This window comes from Miniopterus natalensis, chromosome 17, assembly GCF_054644295.1.
Source record: "Miniopterus natalensis isolate mMinNat1 chromosome 17, mMinNat1.hap1, whole genome shotgun sequence".
Classification (NCBI taxonomy): Eukaryota; Metazoa; Chordata; class Mammalia; order Chiroptera; family Miniopteridae; genus Miniopterus; species Miniopterus natalensis.
Window position 1 is genome coordinate 39,074,647 of NC_142097.1, and position 18,250 is coordinate 39,092,896.

Here is an 18,250-nt window from a genome sequence, read left to right on the forward strand (position 1 = left end):
CATTAAAATGGATACATTTAAAATGAGCTTATGAGTTCCAGTTCATTTTCATGTCCTCCAAAACTTAAAAAAAGAAAAAAACAGAAATTACATGGGTGCATTTTCTACTCTGAATGGGATGCTAAAGCATTTAGTGGGTATTTTCAACCAAATATATATTAAAGAATATTTGGATGTTTACATTAATTAAGAGCTGATCTGAAAAAAAATCATAAATTTTTTATCAGTGGTCATAATCTAGCAACCGTACAGTTGACAAGGAATTCCACAGTGGGAATAGGCTCCTGTTTTCCCCCAGACTGGTAAGTAATACAGGCACACCAAGGCAATGGGAGCAGGGCTCTGGCCCTGGGAATACTTATTTCCCAAATCTGTTATTGTAATACTGAGATAAAATCAGCAATCACCAGCCAGGATGTCAGCCTCATCCATGAAATTGGTACTCAAGAGGATCACTCGGTCTGCTTTGTGCTCCTTGAGGAAGCTCCACACTCGCTGCCTTGAAAAGGAATCCAGTCCAGCAGTTGGTTCATCTAATAGCAAAACCTACAAAGGAGGGGGTATATGAAATATGCCTCTCTCCCATGTTGATTTCCTGATGATGGCATGCATAACAATAGAAAATGAACAAATAATAACTATCCAACCACGGATGTCCAATATGCTTCTATTCATAGTTAAACATAGCAGATTCTCTCTTGATTGATTACAACGAAAAGCTCTGCTACTTTTTATTGATATCCCTTCGGCATTCCTCCCCATGCATAATGGTACTTACCTGAGGATCTCCTAAAATGGCAATCCCAAAGGTCAGCTTTCTTTTCTGTCCTTCACTTAAATGTTGAGCAAGGTTATCCTGAATATTTTGTATGTCCAACTCCAATAAAATTCTTTGTACCTATAGGAAAGAATATATAAGCTTAAAATCCAGGATGATTCATAGTATGTAATTTTAACTGTTCATTACAGCATTGGGTATTTTTTATGGAGCTTCAAAGCCTACGTTCTCTTCATAACAGGACAGGTAAATCACTGAGGGGAAGTTTGTGGACATGATTTAACTTGATAAGTGGTTAGCAGTTTAATTAATCCAAGCACGCCCATCTACCTCTTGATCCACTTCCTGTGGCTGAATCCCTTTGATTTTTGCAAACAGCCTGAGGTTTTCCTTCACAGTAAGTATGTCGAATTGAACATTGAATTGAGGACAAATGCCAGTTATCTTTCTGATTTCCTCCAAGTCTTGCATTTCAGAGAGATTTTTATTGTAGATGGTAACAGACCCTAAGAAAAGAAGTGAAAAATAATTTAACATTGGCAAGATAATACGTTTAATGATGCTTTGGAGATATGATTCATGAAAATATTTGCATATGCACACAAACATCCAAAATGATGACTTCACGATTTATTAACAACTACTGATTATTATGTATTCTCCCTGGAATATAATGTATCAATGAAATAAATATATTACTTTTCATAAAAATTGGGGAAATACATTCAAAATCATACAGTTCCCTGAAGTGAGAAAAGCTACATATGACCTCCTTCTAATATCAGACATCTTGCCTTTGAGAAAATCATTTTGCTCACCTTCTGTTGGAACAGACAACCCATTAAGGATGTTTAGCAACGAAGATTTGCCAGCTTCACTCTGACCCAGAATTGCTGTGATTTGACCTTCATATATGTCAAAGAACAAGCCTGTTTTTAAAATAAAATATTAACACCTCAGACAGCATTGGGCAGGGCTGCTTCTAAAGACGGATAAGAGGGACATATATTTACATATTCATATATGCACATGCATGCACACTGGAAGTAAGTGTAGTGTTAATATTTGGAATTAGAGTTAATTTTATCTTATTCCCACTCCAAACAAGAGGAAATCCTTGCATAAATTAAAGTTGGTTAGACCTAAAAAAGTTCACGGTTATTGATGAGTGCAAAAGTAGCTCATAATGCACTCTAGAAATTGAAATAATAAATTTAAAAATACCTCGATATATCCTTGGCTAAAATGAAAGAAACCACAGATCTACATGGTGTTTGATGAGAAAAACCTGGAGTGAGAATAAACTTGCTGATACAAGTACATTAAATTATCAAAGACCTAATCTCAAACAAAAAAGACTGAGTTGAGGGGTGCTGCATTTGCTAGAAAATAAACACAATATATACACAAAGGACAGAGAACTCTCAACTTCCAGGAAAATCTATGACTTACTTAAATATTTGTTTGAGAAAGCTATATTTGTTAGAATATTTCATATCAGATATGCTGGCTCATTCAACACTATAAACTACGTCATAGGATATTGACTTGCGAAATTTAATTCGTGGTCAATGGTATTAGTCATCTTGTTTTCGTTAATCTCACCAGCACATGTAAACTATGTGATTTTCTTGGCGAGTGTAAAAAAAATTTATCAATTTTAAGTCTAAATATTCTTTCCTCATAGTGCAAATAAAAGAAAACATTCCTTATTGCAAATTCATCTAAAAAAAACCCAAAACAAAGTAAAACTGCATTTTTCATTGCACAATCCCCTTTTTGTAGATTAATTGATCCAGGAAACATCCAGAAGGATTTTACAAGCAGTTCTTAACCACGGCTGCTTTCCACGTGCTGGAGTTAGGCTGCACGCTTGTTTTCCTTTCTTTCTGTTTTGCTTATTTATATTTTCTCATTTTCAACATTGAATTTTCCCCAGTTTTGAAATCAAGAAGTCAATAAAACAATTAAATGTTTTTCTTTACCTTTCAATGCTTCCACTTTTTCAGACTTTTTTTTATACTCTTTTTTAACATTTCTGATTCTGAAATGACAAAAGGGGTGCTTACTTACACAACACAGAAATAAAAGTGGTGTGGATCATGAACAACCCTAGACAGATGCAGTCAGCCACTTCATGTGAAATAAGGGATGGCATCACCACTCTACTCAGGATGACAACGGCTTATTTTTGGAAAATCACTTCCCCTGAAGTAGAAAAAGTATCTCTACAAAGTTGTGATTAAATTACTAGCTTGGAAAAGTAGAACGCTCTGTAATCATCCTCACTTTCTCCTTTCAGTCTTAGAACACACGGTATTTTTCCCCCCGTCATGATGAGAGCATTTATCTGCTTTCTATAACCATCATCTCCAAAGCCCTCTGTCACCTGAATTTTCTTCTCTGATAGCTCCTATTTGGCCAGTGGATCTGCTTTAGATAGGACTGAATTTCTCTCTCCCCTAATCTTGAAAAAATTCTCAAAATAAAAGTGTAAAATTGACATCCCTACTTCCTCACTTTTCACTTCCTCCTCAATCAACTGCAGCCTGGTTTCTGAACCCATGACTCTAGTGAACCTCTGCATATCGAAATCATTAGTAGCCTCCTAATCGCCAAATGCAACAAATACCTTTCTATCCTTACATACTGGGTTATGGTCACTGTTCATGACTTTCTCCTTGTTAAAAGTGTCTACATTCAAGAGGATGCTCCACTTTATTGGTTTTCTTCCTACTTTTCTATATATAAATATAAGGTTCTCTTCTTTCATTTAACACACCATCTGTTTCTTTACAAGGTTCTCTTCTTTCATCCGATGCATCATCTTTGTGTTCCACAGTGTTCTCTACGTTCACCTCACTCTCAACACAGTCGATGTGTTATCTCATTGGTCCTCATGGTTTCAACACCTATCTAATGTTGACCTCATCCTTGACCCTGAGATTTAGGCTCACCTGTCTAAAGGTTCGCTGGATTTCTTCACATGAATATCACACACACACACACATACACCTTTAGATCAGTGGTTGTCAAACTTGAGTGCACCTTGCAGTTCCAAAGGGAACTGCCTTGTACCCTATATTAGTATAAGTGTAATTACCTGATGGCCTCCTTTCCTTGGAATTCTGGAGCTATTGGTTCAAAATAATCGTCAGAGGGATGCTCAGGATCTGTCTCTTTCTCAATGACCTTATTAGTCCTTCGGTGTTGGAAACGAGACGATGAGTTCAGAAAAAATAATGCAGAATAACGGGACTCGTTTCCATCTAATTAATCAAGAGGCAATAAAATATTGGATCAGTAACATTAAAACAGTGAGAAAAGAATCCTTGTTCGGAACAGTGCAGAATATCTTAGAATTTTAAGCATCACAGAGAAACTCTTTTCTAACTTCTTATGACTGAGCATATTATCAAGAAAACTTGATAATTAAGATATGGAAATTCAAAGGAAGTAACATAGTAATCACAAAAGTTAACCAACAGAACTTTCAACAAAGCATAAATCAAAGGTTTGAGTACAGTGTGGTCTAAAAGGGTATTCAGAAGGAATAAAACCAAATATTTTGGGGGAAGGCCTTACTATGGAATAAAATTAATTGCAAACATATTTGTGAACTTAATAAATCATTTGACCACAGCAATACGATTGAACATAATACTGAAATCTCTATGGTACATGAATTAACAGTACATGGAGCAACTGTATTTGTTCAGGATGAATATATGGTCCTTTTCTAGATTTAAAGAAAACGAAGTAGTATTTGTTACTACTTCTTCAAGATAAAAACCAGAAGTGATAAAAAAAAGACAGGTATACACAGAAACAAACTTAACTAGTCAAAGTGGAAGAAACATTAAAAAAAAAAAAGATAAGAAGACTGTGCAAGGGAAAAAACATTCTGGTTCTAGTGTATGTGAAGGAATTCTGGGCCTATGGGAAACGTTTGGTTGTTTGCAAGATAAAGGAAATCTAACTGGGCAATATGCTCCTGTAAACATAAGCAATATAAGAAAACTTTTCAGAATAATTCTGAAAATGTTCTAATTTCCATTTTGTGATTTTCTTAAGGGATGGATATCTCCCTTCTGACATGGTCGTCCCACAACAAGGGGAGGAAGACACTGGTTACCTCACACCCGAGGTTCTTTCTAGTTGTATTTAGTTTACAGTCTGCCAACATTCTTGTAAGAACACATTTGTACTAGAAAGCACTTCCACTGTACCATGGCCCTACACTGTCTAAGCCAAAATCATCCTAAGAACTAAGCCATTTCAACTTGTTCTGATACAAATTCTAAATATCATTCTTTGAAAACACTTTCAGGGATCCTTGAAAAAAGTAATGTTATTTAATACAATATAATTATCATATGTATTAAAACGATCATTTTGTCTATTTATACTGTGTATTATTATATTAAAGTGAAAAGAATGATTGTTTTTACATAAACATTTTTCCAGACCATTAAAGCCACGAAGTAGAAATAAAGCACTCATTCTGCCTGTGATGCGAAGTATTTGTTATCCATCATTTCTTAAAATACATTTATAGAACCTTAAGGGGAAAAGAAGTATTAAATCTGATCAACTTTTGTAGAGATCAGAGAAAAATCCACTATTACTTACAGGGTAAGATTTTGTCAAAGTATAATGCCAATACCAAGTACAAAAAAACATCAAAAGCCAATACGAAAAAAGTTGCTATCATGACATATGAGTCTCCCGATGGGTCAGGAAAAGTTACACCATTCATATTATAATCCAGGCGGATAATCTAAGAGTCAAACAAAAATAATAATACTTAAATTAAATAAATAAAAATAATACAGTGTAGTAACAAGAATTATCATTTTATCAAGTAACCTTTTTCAAGAAGCCCTATTCTCTCTTACCTGGGCCATTCCAGCAGTGAAGGCAAAAGGGCTGAAAATACTCAAAATCCACTCCAAAGGTAAAGGAAGTTGTCTGTGAAATGTAGAGAGTCCCACACCCCCAAAAAGGAGGGTGAGAAGAAACACGGCCAGGTTGGTGAGAGCCGTCCTCTTGATTAACACGCTCACCAGGAATGCTAAATGTATCTGAAAGAGAAGACAGGCAGCCGTTACGCAGATTCCGTTCACTGAGCAACGCTGGTGGCACAGCTAATTAAGGATCACAGCATCTTTACGAGTGAGTCGGTGATGAAAATATTAAGGAACAATTAGGCTCAGTCCTTCTCTCAACCCTTTTATAAATGGGGTCCCTATTTGTCCTATTCAAAGGTTGGGCTTTTGTTGCTGAGGAAAGGGTGGGGGAAAGCTGGAAGAATTGGCTGGGGAAGGGTGGAAATGGAGGATTGGAAAGTGATGGAAAGAAACGAAAACATATTCAAGAGCATCTGAATACCTTCTGCAGAAAACACCCTGAAAGGAGGGAGGAAAAAAAAGAGGCTGCTGTTCAGAGAAAGGAGAGAGGGCTGACGGGAGACGTCACCACAAGGTGGGGTACCAGAGGGAGAGCGCTACTGTGTACAGCTACCACGTGGTGGGGGAGTTTGGAGCAAAGTGAGGGGTTCACGCTTCAAGTGCATCCTCATTAATCATCTACGAAAGTCTGAGGTAGAGTCAAAATACTTTTTTTTCTTTTAGATGCATCATTTCATGAACTTGAATCTTTATATAAAAGCGAGGTCCAACTTTATTTAGGTGACATTATTTGCTCACACTCATAGAGACTTACACGCGTGCACACACAGAACGGACGCGAGAGAGGCAGCCTGTCGTTGCCTGCTGAGGCCACTTGTGCCACATGCAGCTGAGACGTAAAGCAGAGAAAGCGGTCGTCGTCGCGTGAACTTACCAGGGACAAGCCATATAAGAAAAAGAGTGTGAACATGACCATGAAGCCCGTCATGACTACAGTCTGGGTAGATGTTATGATAATTGTAATGAATATGGAAATGATGAAGATGAAGCCAGCATAGATTAAACCCCAGGAGAGCCTAAAGACAAAAAGTGATTGCAATTACTTTAATTTTATTATGAGGTACTAAAAACACAAAATACCTAATGAATAGTAGAGTGACTGCCCTTGTGCCTGCCGCCTAGGTTAATAACTACAGTAGTACTAATATTACACGGGCCTGGCTGTGCCTGCTGGCTAGGAGTCAGCTCTGGATTCATAAGGAGTATGAACGTTGCATAAATAGTATCTTGCATGGGTTCTTCTGCACCTTGCCTTTACCGATCAACATATACAATAATATACACCACTGTAGATTTCATTGTATGACTATATCCCAAAGTTCTCCTGCCCATAAACATTTTAGTTTTCCTTTTTTTTTTTTTTTTTTAATACAATGCATAAATGCACCACAGCTTTTTCATCCATCCACTCATCTACCAAAGGGCACTTGGGCTGCTCCCAAATCTTGGCTATTGTAAACAACGCTGCAATGGACACAGGGGTGGCATAAGTTCTTTCCAATCAGTGTTTCAGGTTTCTTCGGATATATTCCCAGAAGTGGAATTGCTGGGTCATAAGGCAGCTCCATTTTTAATTTTTTGAGGAAACTCCATACTGCTTTCCACAGTGGCGGCACCAGTCTGCATCCCCACCAGCAGTGCACGAGGGCTCCCTTTTCCCCACACCCTCCCCAGCACTTGCTATTTATTGATTTACTGATGATAGCCATTCTGACAGGTGTGAGGTGATATCTCAGTGTGGTTTTAATTTGCAATTCTCTGATTAGTGACATAGAGCATCTTTTCATATATCTCTTGGCCATCTGTGTGTCCTCTTTGGAGAAGTGTCTATTTGGGTCCTTTGCCCATTTTTTAAATTAGATTGCTTGTTTTTTTGGTGTTGAGTTTTATAAGTTCTTAATAAATTTTGGATATTAACCCTTTACCAGATATATTATTGGTGAAATACTCTCCCAGTCAGTGAGTTGTTTTTTCATTTTGTTGATGGTTTCCTTTGCTGTGTAAAAACTTTTTAGTTTGATATAGTTTAATTTTTAATTTTAGTTTGATATTGTTTAATTTTTTTCTTTTGTTTTTCTTGGCCAGTGAGATACGTTGCTATGAAAAAATATTGCTGTGAGACTTCTTTTTAAATTTCATGTCTTTACAATGAGTCAGCCTGCATTAGAAATATCAGCAGTTTAGAAAAAGCATACCATGTTCTGCAGAATCCACTTCCTGAGAACATACAGGAACTACAGTAGGTAGGAATTGAAAAACCACAGGGTAGGGGAATTACAAGTACAGGAAACGCAAACATTATCTAGAACAAGGAACTCATTGCAGAGTTGGGGGTAGGGGTCGGAGAGATGTTACTGAACTCAAGATAACTTTCATGACAAAAGCAGAGCAATTCAGACATGACACTTAAAGAATAAATACTGATTACATTTCACAGTTATTACATGAGTAAAAAAGTCATAAAATTTATTTGCAAAAGACATTCTGTACTTCCTAAAAAGCTTCAGAATTTTTTCCTTCTTAGTTTTAAGGATATATATATGTATGTAGTATATAGGGTGTCCCGAAGAAATGTATACACACTTTAACAGCTGAGAACTCAAAATAAACTGTATGTTAATGACTTTATAATCATTCAAAATGTGTATACATTTTTGGGGGACACTGTATATATTCATTTTGCTAAGTTTTAGGTTACATGCTTACTAAAAAGTATTTATCCTGAGAATGAATCCACCTCTACATATCCAATACCTTTGGATTTGAATCTAGACTTGACTTGGTCCTACCTATTTCAGGTGACTGCAGAGATGCTGCCCCACAAGACATGCCCTGGACTGAAAGAGGATCTTTTCTATACAGGTCCACTCTCTCTTCCTCCCTCACAGGCTCCACCTATTCCTTTGTACTTCTCAAAGCTCCACTACAAAAAACTCTCTTCTTCTTTCTATTTAATTGAAAGACAGTTTCCTCTTTTTCTGGTTCACATGTCATATGTATCAGAATCAAAACTCTCTGTCTTTACAATGAGTCAGCCTGCATTAGAAATATCAGCAGTTTAGAAAAAGCATACCATGTTCTGCAGAATCCACTTCCTGAAAACATACGGGAACTACAGTATGTTAACAATTTCCTAGGCCGCACTTTAGGTTCAGAGAACGTGGGGCTTTCAAAAGATTGTCCAATAAATAGTTTCTCATCTATTCCAGACATTTCCACATTCCTAAATAGAATTTTCTGGATATGAGGATGATACACAGAAATGCCTCCTAGGTTTCAATATTGAAAAACATCAGGTTTCTTTTGGGCTAAATCAATTGGTTATTTTCTTTTCCTAGGCAGTATAGATTTTGGAACGGATTGTATTGCAGAATTCTCTGCTTGGGCCTCTCGGCAGTTAGAGCTTGTATGGTTTGCATTTCCATCTACCAATCTTACTATTTATTATTTTGCTAGGTCTTTGCCTCTAGTACTCAATTATTTGTTTTTCTTTTCTTTTCCTTTTTTAAATCTTCACCCAAGAATATGTTTATTGATTTTAGAGAGAAAGGAAAGGGGACACACACACACACACACACCGACATGAGAGAGAAACATTGATCAGTTGCCTCCCGTATGCACCCTGATGGGGGATCAGGAACTGAACCGGCAGCCTTTTGGTGTACAGAATGATGCTCCAACCAACTGAGCCACCTGGCCAAGGCTGTTTTCATTTTAAGACAAGCACACACACATAGATACGTACACATATATGCATTTCAAAATTTTATAATGGAAGAGAGCAAGATATAAATATGTCAACATATGAAAAAAAGACTCTTATTAAGCCCTCCCTATATGCCAGCCTGGGTGCCGTATGTGCTGGGGACATTACGTAGGCTATCTTTTTAAACCATAACATACGATATTTAGTTGCTCAAAAGAATACATCCCTGGTGACCCAACCCCTGAACACAAGCTAGGCTTTACAGGATTACCCTCTCTTCAACACAAGGAACTCTTAAGAAATCAAACGATTACTGCGGGCAGATCTAGCCAGAGAGTTGCCATAAGGGTACCTGGGTTGCAGTCCCAGCTCCGGCGGTCATCACCCATTTGACACTGGACAACTCTTTTACTCTTTTTGACCTTAAAGGTAGCTCTATAATGGCGTAAGCTTAACATACCCTGGCCCAGAAGAAGTGCTCAGCAAATTACAGTAACTGTTTTGTTTGGCAAAATGTAACCAAGACTAAATCAAAAAGTCAGAAGAAAAAGTAGCCAATGTATCGGGTTTAAATCGTGACCCTCAGAGACAGTGATACTTCTTTTCACTGCTCCTTCCTTCCTCTTACTCACTTGTACCGTCTGAATCAGTCACTCACCAGAATGCTGAATCTTGTAGACCCATCACTTTCATCAAATCCTTATACTTTTTTCTCTCTTTTGTAATGTTGAATGATGCAAAATATATAAACGAGGAGAAGTAAATCAGTAAGAAGAAGGTAAACATCTCATTTTGAAGCATGCCTTTAGAAATAAAAGGTAACGTCTTCATGTTTACAGCAGTGACTGACATCAACTCGTCCATCACAGAGTGACCTGTCGTGATCTAAAAAAGGGTTTAAACAAACAAGATCATTCAGGTCCAGAAACTGGTGAAATCAAGAAGCTATGGGGATTGTACCAATGTCAATTTCCCTGTTTTACTACTGTCCCATGGTAATGTAAGATATCAGCATGAGGAGAAACTGGGTGAAGAGCACACAGACCTCCCTGGACATTGCTTTTGCAAGTTCTTTTCATTCTATAACTACTGGAAATTTTAAAGATTAAAAAAAAAAAAAGCAATGTGTTCCTTTGCCTAGATCCCATTTCACCATTTGTATACCTGCTTCGTTATACAACCGTGTGGAAACTGAGTATAGACCACCTTTCATCAAAATCTTGATGCTTCTGGCATGAGTCTACATTATTTATTAGAACATTTCTTACTTCTATAATAGCAGCATTAATGGCGGTTTGTAAAGCCACAAATCCTGAGTACCAGTATTTGGCCAGTGAACATCTTGACCCATTTTCTATAGCCCAGCAATGCGCTGTAAAGCAAAAGAAGAGTGGAATTAATGTTATGGGATGGAGGCACTGGGAGGGTAAGAAACAAGGATCCAAGAGAAAATAGTCTAGAGAAAATAGCCAAGAGAAAATAGCCAGTCAGAACCTTTAACCACACAGAACAAAAGGAGCAAACGGAAATTCTCAACGAGGCAAGTTGGTTCATGGAGGCCACAGCATGCACAGGGAGGCTTAGGACATAATTTTTTTTTTTTTTAAATGAAAGTTCCATCCCTACTGGACTCCTTGCTGTGCCTGAAAATGTCAAATGCACTCCAGGGCTAGAACTTCTTTTGTGCTCAGATGCCCTCCCTCCAGAGGAATCCATGGCTCACTCCCTCCATCCTGCTCTCTTCTCAAAGGTAAACTCATGCTAGAGGTCTTTCCCCGCTACTGTAAAACAACATATTTAAAATAACTCTTTCAGTCACTTATCTTTTATCCCTGCTTTAGTTTACTTTGTTGCTTCATCACCACCTGACTGTAACGACTCACGCTAGCAGGCTCTGTGTTTCATTCACTTCCATGTTTAAGGCCAACACAAAAACGCAAAACAGAGTAGACCGTCAGTGGAGGAATGGGGAAGAGACAGTTCTACTAGTCACTTCGATTTTGCTTCCTAAGGGGTCCTCAGCTCTCTTCACGTCCCTCTAAGCTGCCTCCACTCTGGGCTATGCCACCATCAGCTCACTATTTTATAGCATTTTCTCTGACTCCTCTGCAATCCATCCTGAAGGCTATATATAGACTGTTACCTTAGGCGTGGGACTCTCATCATGCCTCTGCCCTGATTAAAGTACCTGGGTTGCTCTCCATTGCCCTAGGATTAAAGGAAGCCACGGGCTCTAGCCCTTGAGTAACTTCGGCCCCTCTGGCCCGTCATGCTCCTTGTGTTCTCTGTTCAGTTATGCTGCTCATCTTCCAAACACATTAGCAGATGTCCTCCACCTCAGGGCCTTCACACGTGCCTTTTTTCTATCTAACTTAACACAGTGCCCCTAGCACCCCACATGTGCTATTTCTTCTAATGTTCGTTAAAACATCACTCCCCCAGATAAGACTTCTCTAATGCCAAGCATATTAGGAACCCCTGGTCTAAGCCCCTTCAAGGACCTTCCCTTGCACATATCATTAATATATCTGCCCAATATATGTCTGTACTGCTAGACTGGGACCTATCACTCTTGGTCACCCTCTGTATCCCTTGCAGCGTACACCTGTGAGCTCACTATAGACATATGTTGGATGCCTCTATGATCTTTTGTGTGTCATCCTCTAGTGGGATATATATGATTGACTTTGGAAGAAATTTAGCAATAAAACATGCTTTTGAATGTTCTCATGCACCATTGAAAGCATCTCTGTTGACCATCTCAACCTGTTCCTTATGTTAAAAACATGAAAAGCGCCATAAGGATACTATCTATGAAAAATCACCTGAAAGATGATGTTCTGTCAAAAATGGAACGTCAAATCCCTGAAGAAATTTTAATTTATAAAAGAAAGCGTCATTAAAGACGATTCCCACTGCCTGTACAATGATGTAATCCACAAGTATTTTGTCCATGGCATTTTGATTTGGTACTCCAATGACTTTTGTTCCTGTGAATGACAAAGTAAAAGACTGTTAGAATTTCACTGAAACAGAATGTGATATCCAACTGTGTCATGCTATATATCTATTTTTAAAATATATTTTTATTGATTTCAGAAAGGAAGGGAGAGAGAGAGAGAGAGAGAAATAGAAACATCAATGATGAGAGTCATTGATCGGCTGCCTCCTGCACACCCCCGACTAGGGATTGAGCCCACAACCCAGGCATGTGCCCTGACCGGGAATCAAACCTTGATCTCCTGGATCCTAGGTCGATGCTCAATTGCTGAGCCATGTCCGGCAGGGCTTATCCTATATTTTTCATTAGAATTAAGATAAAATCTTTTCCACATTTAAATAAAACACCCCAAAAAGCAAGGGGAACATTTTTATTTTGATGTTTTAGATTCTAGAATCAGGAGACATGCATGAGAACTAAATGTTTTCTCTTAATAATGATAAGCCTCAAGGCAAGTTTTAGGTACCTAAAAGATTATGCCAGGAGAAGTATGCATAAGAAAGGATAATTGGTATGCCTAAGAAACCAGGGTTACTGAAGCAAAGAAATATCCTATGATCTTTGCCTTATGTAGGAACCAAGAGCACAAAGTGACTCTGTATCTGACTTTGAGCAATTTTACCTGTTAAAATTTGAGGGTTAAAAAGCAGGTAGCCAGATGGTACCTAGCTCACCCATGAGGGAAATTACACACTGTGGTTATCTCAGTTATATAGTGATCTCATTTAGAATGAAGGCCTTTAAAGCTGTTTACAAATTACACCAAGCACGAATTATCTTTAGATTATCCATGCTTACTTATCAATGTTTTGAAATGATTGTCTAATAACCATGACCTACTTTCTTTTATTTAGGTGTTTATTTTCCCTGAGTTATACATCTTAATCATTGCATTCCTGTGTTAAAAACACCCACATCCACGAATGGCATATTCTTCCTAGACACTATTCTGCAAACCTGGAATTATAAATCTATTGTTTTAGTTAAATTCCAAGAGAAATGCAGGCCTCTCTAAATTCAACCCCCATCGAAAAGAGTTTAATCGGTTAATTGTTGTTAGAGAAAGGAAAAAACTAACTAGACTTATATGCTACTGTAATACCTAAATAATTAACATAATGGGTCACTGTAACTTTAAGTTAAACATATACACATTTTACCAAAAAATAAAACAATATCAGTGATTCTTTTGTCATTAGTACACGTACCTTTCAAAAAGGGAGCAAATGCCGTTTTATTCATGATCTGCATGGTTATATTAGAGATCGGTGTATACACAACAACTATATTCGAGTTATTAAATTTATCTACCCTTCCCAGGTCCTGAGGAGGCATTTCAGGAAACTGGCTATTGTACGTTACATAGGAAAATAAGGCCATAAACAGTCCTAGAAGTATTGGGAACGCCCATTCCTATAACACAGAAGGGGGGAAAAGAACAAATGCAGATTATATTCCCATAAAGAGCTCACTTGACACCAAAGAACTAAAGACAAATTCCAATTTTTCCATCGTGTTGGCTCCTGTTTGCTCTCCTCCAGAACAAAAGGAACCCGATGAAAGACACATACTGAGATAGCTGCCACAGATATCATTTTCCAATATTAGAACTATACCTTTTCATTAAATCATGAACCAATGTAGAGGCCATCCCATAAACTAACAGCATGACAGGGTCTGTATGTGTGGGCATCTGATTCTAAACTCTATGAGGCACAGATGTTCCCAGATAAAGTTCATGGTGGCCAGTAGCAATATTCTTATCAGTTGTCAATTCCTTGTGTTGAAAATCAAAGAAAATGAAAAAGGAACTGAGGAGGAGGGACCATCTGGTGCTTCACCAATATCAGTAATCTTTTGCTGCTTGGAAAAAGGCTAGACGATATTCCCAGCCTCTGAAATTAAGTGGGACCAAGTGATTGAGTTCTGGCCAATGGAATGCGGGCAGAAATGTGATACAGACCAATTCTAGGCCTGGCTCATGAAACACAACCTTCCACATTCTCCCTGTCTAGGTTCCTCTACTCCTAATCTTCTAACTGGATACACAGGATCCAGGGAAGGTCTCTGAGACCCAAGGAGAGGGCAGGATCCCTAGATGAAGACGTCAGGGTCCCTGAATAACTGTGTGGAGAAGATTCCTTCATCTACCCAACCTGCTCCACTTTTACTGCCAACCTTATTTAAGCTGTGAAGAGAGTGAAAAGTACACCTTTGCTTGGTGAAGTCACTGTGACTTGGGGCTGTTGCCTGTAGATAGCTCACCTACTTAATTCAAACTGACAATCAGTGGTGTTACTTGGTTCTCATTCTTGGAAATCTTTGTGTAGATCATTCATGGCCTTGAACATAAATCCCTAACATTAAAATTCTTTGATTTCTTCTAGGCATTATTTTTATTCTTTCTTGACTCTAAATGTATTACATACAAATTATAGCAGCTTTAATAGTTGTTACAGTTTATCATATAATTAAAATTTTCACTTAATCTCATTTTTTTAAAATAAATGAGTAAATACTTTGTCTTTACAGTTTTACATTGTTTTTTCAGGACTGCTGTGAGTCTCGCAATTCAACAAGTACAACTAGAGACAACATTGAAATCAATAAATCCAGTCTGTTACTTAAAATATAAAATAGGAGAATCATCAGGCAACGAAATACAATGAAGTCAACTGCAGAAAGAGGAAAACTTTCAAACATACCAAGAAGCTCTCTCTTTTCACCCTCCATTTCTTAAGAAGATTTTTGCACAGAAGTGCTTGAGTCTGTTGATAGACACTTTTCTGTTTGCTGTGCATGTTAGCCTGTTCATTAAAGGAACAAAGATAAAGTAAACATGGAGGCGCATACACGAGAAACAGGTGTAGTACGAAAAATCTTGATCGTATTTGGGGGAGGGGGGGATATTTCCTACCTTTAAGAACTGAAAAAAAAAGGATTTAAAATATTTCAATAACTCATGACTGTAAAATTTTACATCAGATATACTCACTGTAAGCTACTTAGTGGGTAACGATGCAGAGGTGAAGTGATTATTATCACAATTTTACAATAACAAACTATTACAATGGAAAAGATATTAGATTTCAGAACCTGGAAGATACTTGTAAGGTTTATTTTTGACCTTTCATTACAGAAATTCAACTGTGTGAGTAGCATATCTAAATTGTATCTTACGTGATTAATACTTTTTTATTCTTTGCATTTAAATAGAAATCCCAGAATTATCAAATTAACATCACACTTCTGATTACTTATATTCATTTGAATAATGAATGGTGTCCATTAGATGTAACCCTGATGGAATATTTCTTTGTGGTATTTACCTTCCAGATTGACTTGAACAACTTCTATCAAAAGAGTTAGGTTGTGGAATAATAATCCAGACCCAAACTACTTGAAACTTGATTTTGATACACAGGAAAAAGAACATGATTTATCTCAATTTTCTGAATTCAGAAGTCCCTGAATAACTGAGGGAACAAACTACAAAGTAAGATTTTTAAGGAAGGAAGGAAGGAAGGGAAGGAGGGAGGGAGGGAAGGAAGGAGGGAGGGAGGGACAGAGGGAGGGGAAAAAATTGCATGGGAAAGTAATTTTGCCCAAATGTTTGCAAGTAAACCAACAAAGAAAAATTTTTTTTCAGTTTTTGAAACTTCAAAATTAAATTCTTTTAGATTTGCATATTAAAACATTCAGACAATTCTCCCTCCACTAGCATAGAAACAAATTTTACTGTTTTCTTATATTCTATTCTCGCATCTATACATTTGGTTGGAAAAAATAGAAAAATGTTGCCATTAGGTCTTCAGCATAAAACACATTAGTATTTAGAAACATCTGAAAAATAGATTGATTTTAGCAGTGTTCGCCCACGTATTTGGCAAAGCACAACAAAACAGAGCTTTACTTACTGTCAGAAGAATCAGAGGAAGTACTCGGGAAACACTTTCAAAGCAGTTCTTTTTTCGCCTAAGGCAGCGATTGAAATTTCTTTACTGCCACTTCATTTATCCCTTAAACTGGTGCCTACTCTCAAGAGTTCTTAACCCAGGCCAGCTTCTGAAAAGGGGTGTCATCAGGCCACGCTGCACATGATGTACTTGTTTTGTTTTCTGTCTTTTCTTCCTCAAGCCAGTTATTCTGCAGGGAAATGACCGTCCTGTGGTTGGTTGAGAATAAAACAAACCCGGCGTTTGTGCACATGTCCTTTCAGCCCCAGGGATAAGGGGGACAATGGTAAATAAGGAAAATGCAGCTAGCCCTCCCGGAACGATGGACAAAGATGGGGGGAAAAACAGTAAGTAAAAACAATAAACAAAGTAGTTAAATTTGTACGGGAAATCTTTAGCTTTTTTTTTTTTTCACTCCTAATGCCTAAATACAACTGCCTATAATATATTTGACTACTGCTGAAGCTGAATTTTTTTTTTGCCCAATTAAGTTAAGTAATCCATAATCTGCCTTGGGGGAAAACATCTAAATTGGACAAATGGAGATAATAAATTCCTTTTTCCCACTCTGTGTACAGTGGATGCAGAATTTCATAAGGCAACTGAATAAAAGTGGATTGCTAAGGACTAAGTAACATATAAGCATAAAAAGATTTGGGTCAATTTTTATGCATGACAACCAGGCAAAAAACTTGAAATTTATTCAGCTTCTTTTTCATAGTATATCTCTCCCTGTAAAGGGTTGCAAACTTTTCTTGACCCGCCAAAGTAAATGGCAAAACAGGAAACCAAAGTCCACGAATTGGGAAATCTCAAATATTTGACATGGCTCCCGATCCACAGATGTTAATAATCATAAAACTGAGAGATGTTCTGGAGAAAAGGGGGATAATTTCTTTAAAATTTAAAATGATGGCATTATGTATATACATTTATCTCATTGGTTATTAGTTCTATTTTTAAAAATAGTCAACAGTGAAATATTACATGCCTTTTACATTTAAACATGGTGAAAACAAAGGTAATAAAAATGTTCTAAAGTTCTTGTTCATGGGGGGAGAGTAGGAGGTCATAAACACAGTTAAAATTTTGTATCAGTAACAGGTCAAAGGCGCAAACAAAAATGCTAAGTTTGTTTTAAATCACCTGAAGTACATTTCAAGTTTTAATTCATTTTGTTGTTGTTTCAGACCCTATGTAATCTATTTTAAAAATCATTTTCCCACTCTGCCTTTCTTACAATTGCATTAAAATTTACAACTATGATATCAATAATTATTTAAATATTTTACTAGGTTCACTTTTTATCATTGATTTTGTGCGTGTGTGTGTGTGCTCTTTCTTCCTCTTTCTTGACTTATTTACTCTGATTTATTTTTATTTTGGGGGTCATTTCCCGTGATTAAATCTGAAGATTTCCCCATTAATCTGACCAAAATTTGTTAGAGAAGCGTCTAACCTCCAGCTAGAAGCACATCCAAATGGTGGGTAAAATGTATCTCAAAGAGATGTTCAGGTACATAGCCAAACTTTAAAAGAAAAGAAGAAAAAGATAAAGGGAAGAAAATAAGAATCAACAAAAGAAACAAAGAGAAAGAAAAACACATCCCCAGGTGTTAAAAATGAGACAGGAAATTAAAGCCAGAACTGTGAGTAGCATGTCAGGAATCCAGCAGTCCAAAGAGGTGTTTTCATACCTCTGTGACCTGAACTTGGTGCTTGACAGGTCCTGAAGCTGGACTTCCTATCTCTGTATGAATCCAGAACTGTTCAGTGTTAGAAATAGAAACTAGAAAAACTTCACCTACTACCCCGATGAAAAGAAGGATATATTATTTG

General features: G+C 37.3%; 1 protein-coding gene across 1 annotated transcript in view; it reads right to left on the bottom strand.

Annotated features, from left to right (window-relative positions):
* Positions 1-16,700, bottom strand: part of LOC107528399 (ATP-binding cassette sub-family A member 6) — a 41,730-nt gene extending 25,030 nt beyond the window's left edge. Inside the window, exons 1-15 of the mRNA XM_087826324.1 lie at positions 16,373-16,700; positions 15,161-15,262; positions 13,664-13,868; positions 12,280-12,444; positions 10,723-10,826; positions 10,113-10,339; positions 6,623-6,764; positions 5,677-5,862; positions 5,411-5,558; positions 3,882-4,047; positions 2,764-2,822; positions 1,597-1,707; positions 1,109-1,284; positions 779-898; positions 408-546 (exon numbers count right to left, since the gene is read on the bottom strand). Coding sequence (XP_087682450.1) covers positions 408-546; positions 779-898; positions 1,109-1,284; positions 1,597-1,707; positions 2,764-2,822; positions 3,882-4,047; positions 5,411-5,558; positions 5,677-5,862; positions 6,623-6,764; positions 10,113-10,339; positions 10,723-10,826; positions 12,280-12,444; positions 13,664-13,868; positions 15,161-15,256 — 2,044 coding nt within the window. The 5' untranslated portion in view covers positions 15,257-15,262; positions 16,373-16,700. The remainder of the gene's footprint in view (positions 1-407; positions 547-778; positions 899-1,108; positions 1,285-1,596; positions 1,708-2,763; positions 2,823-3,881; positions 4,048-5,410; positions 5,559-5,676; positions 5,863-6,622; positions 6,765-10,112; positions 10,340-10,722; positions 10,827-12,279; positions 12,445-13,663; positions 13,869-15,160; positions 15,263-16,372) is intronic.
* Between the last annotated feature and the right edge of the window lie 1,550 nt (positions 16,701-18,250).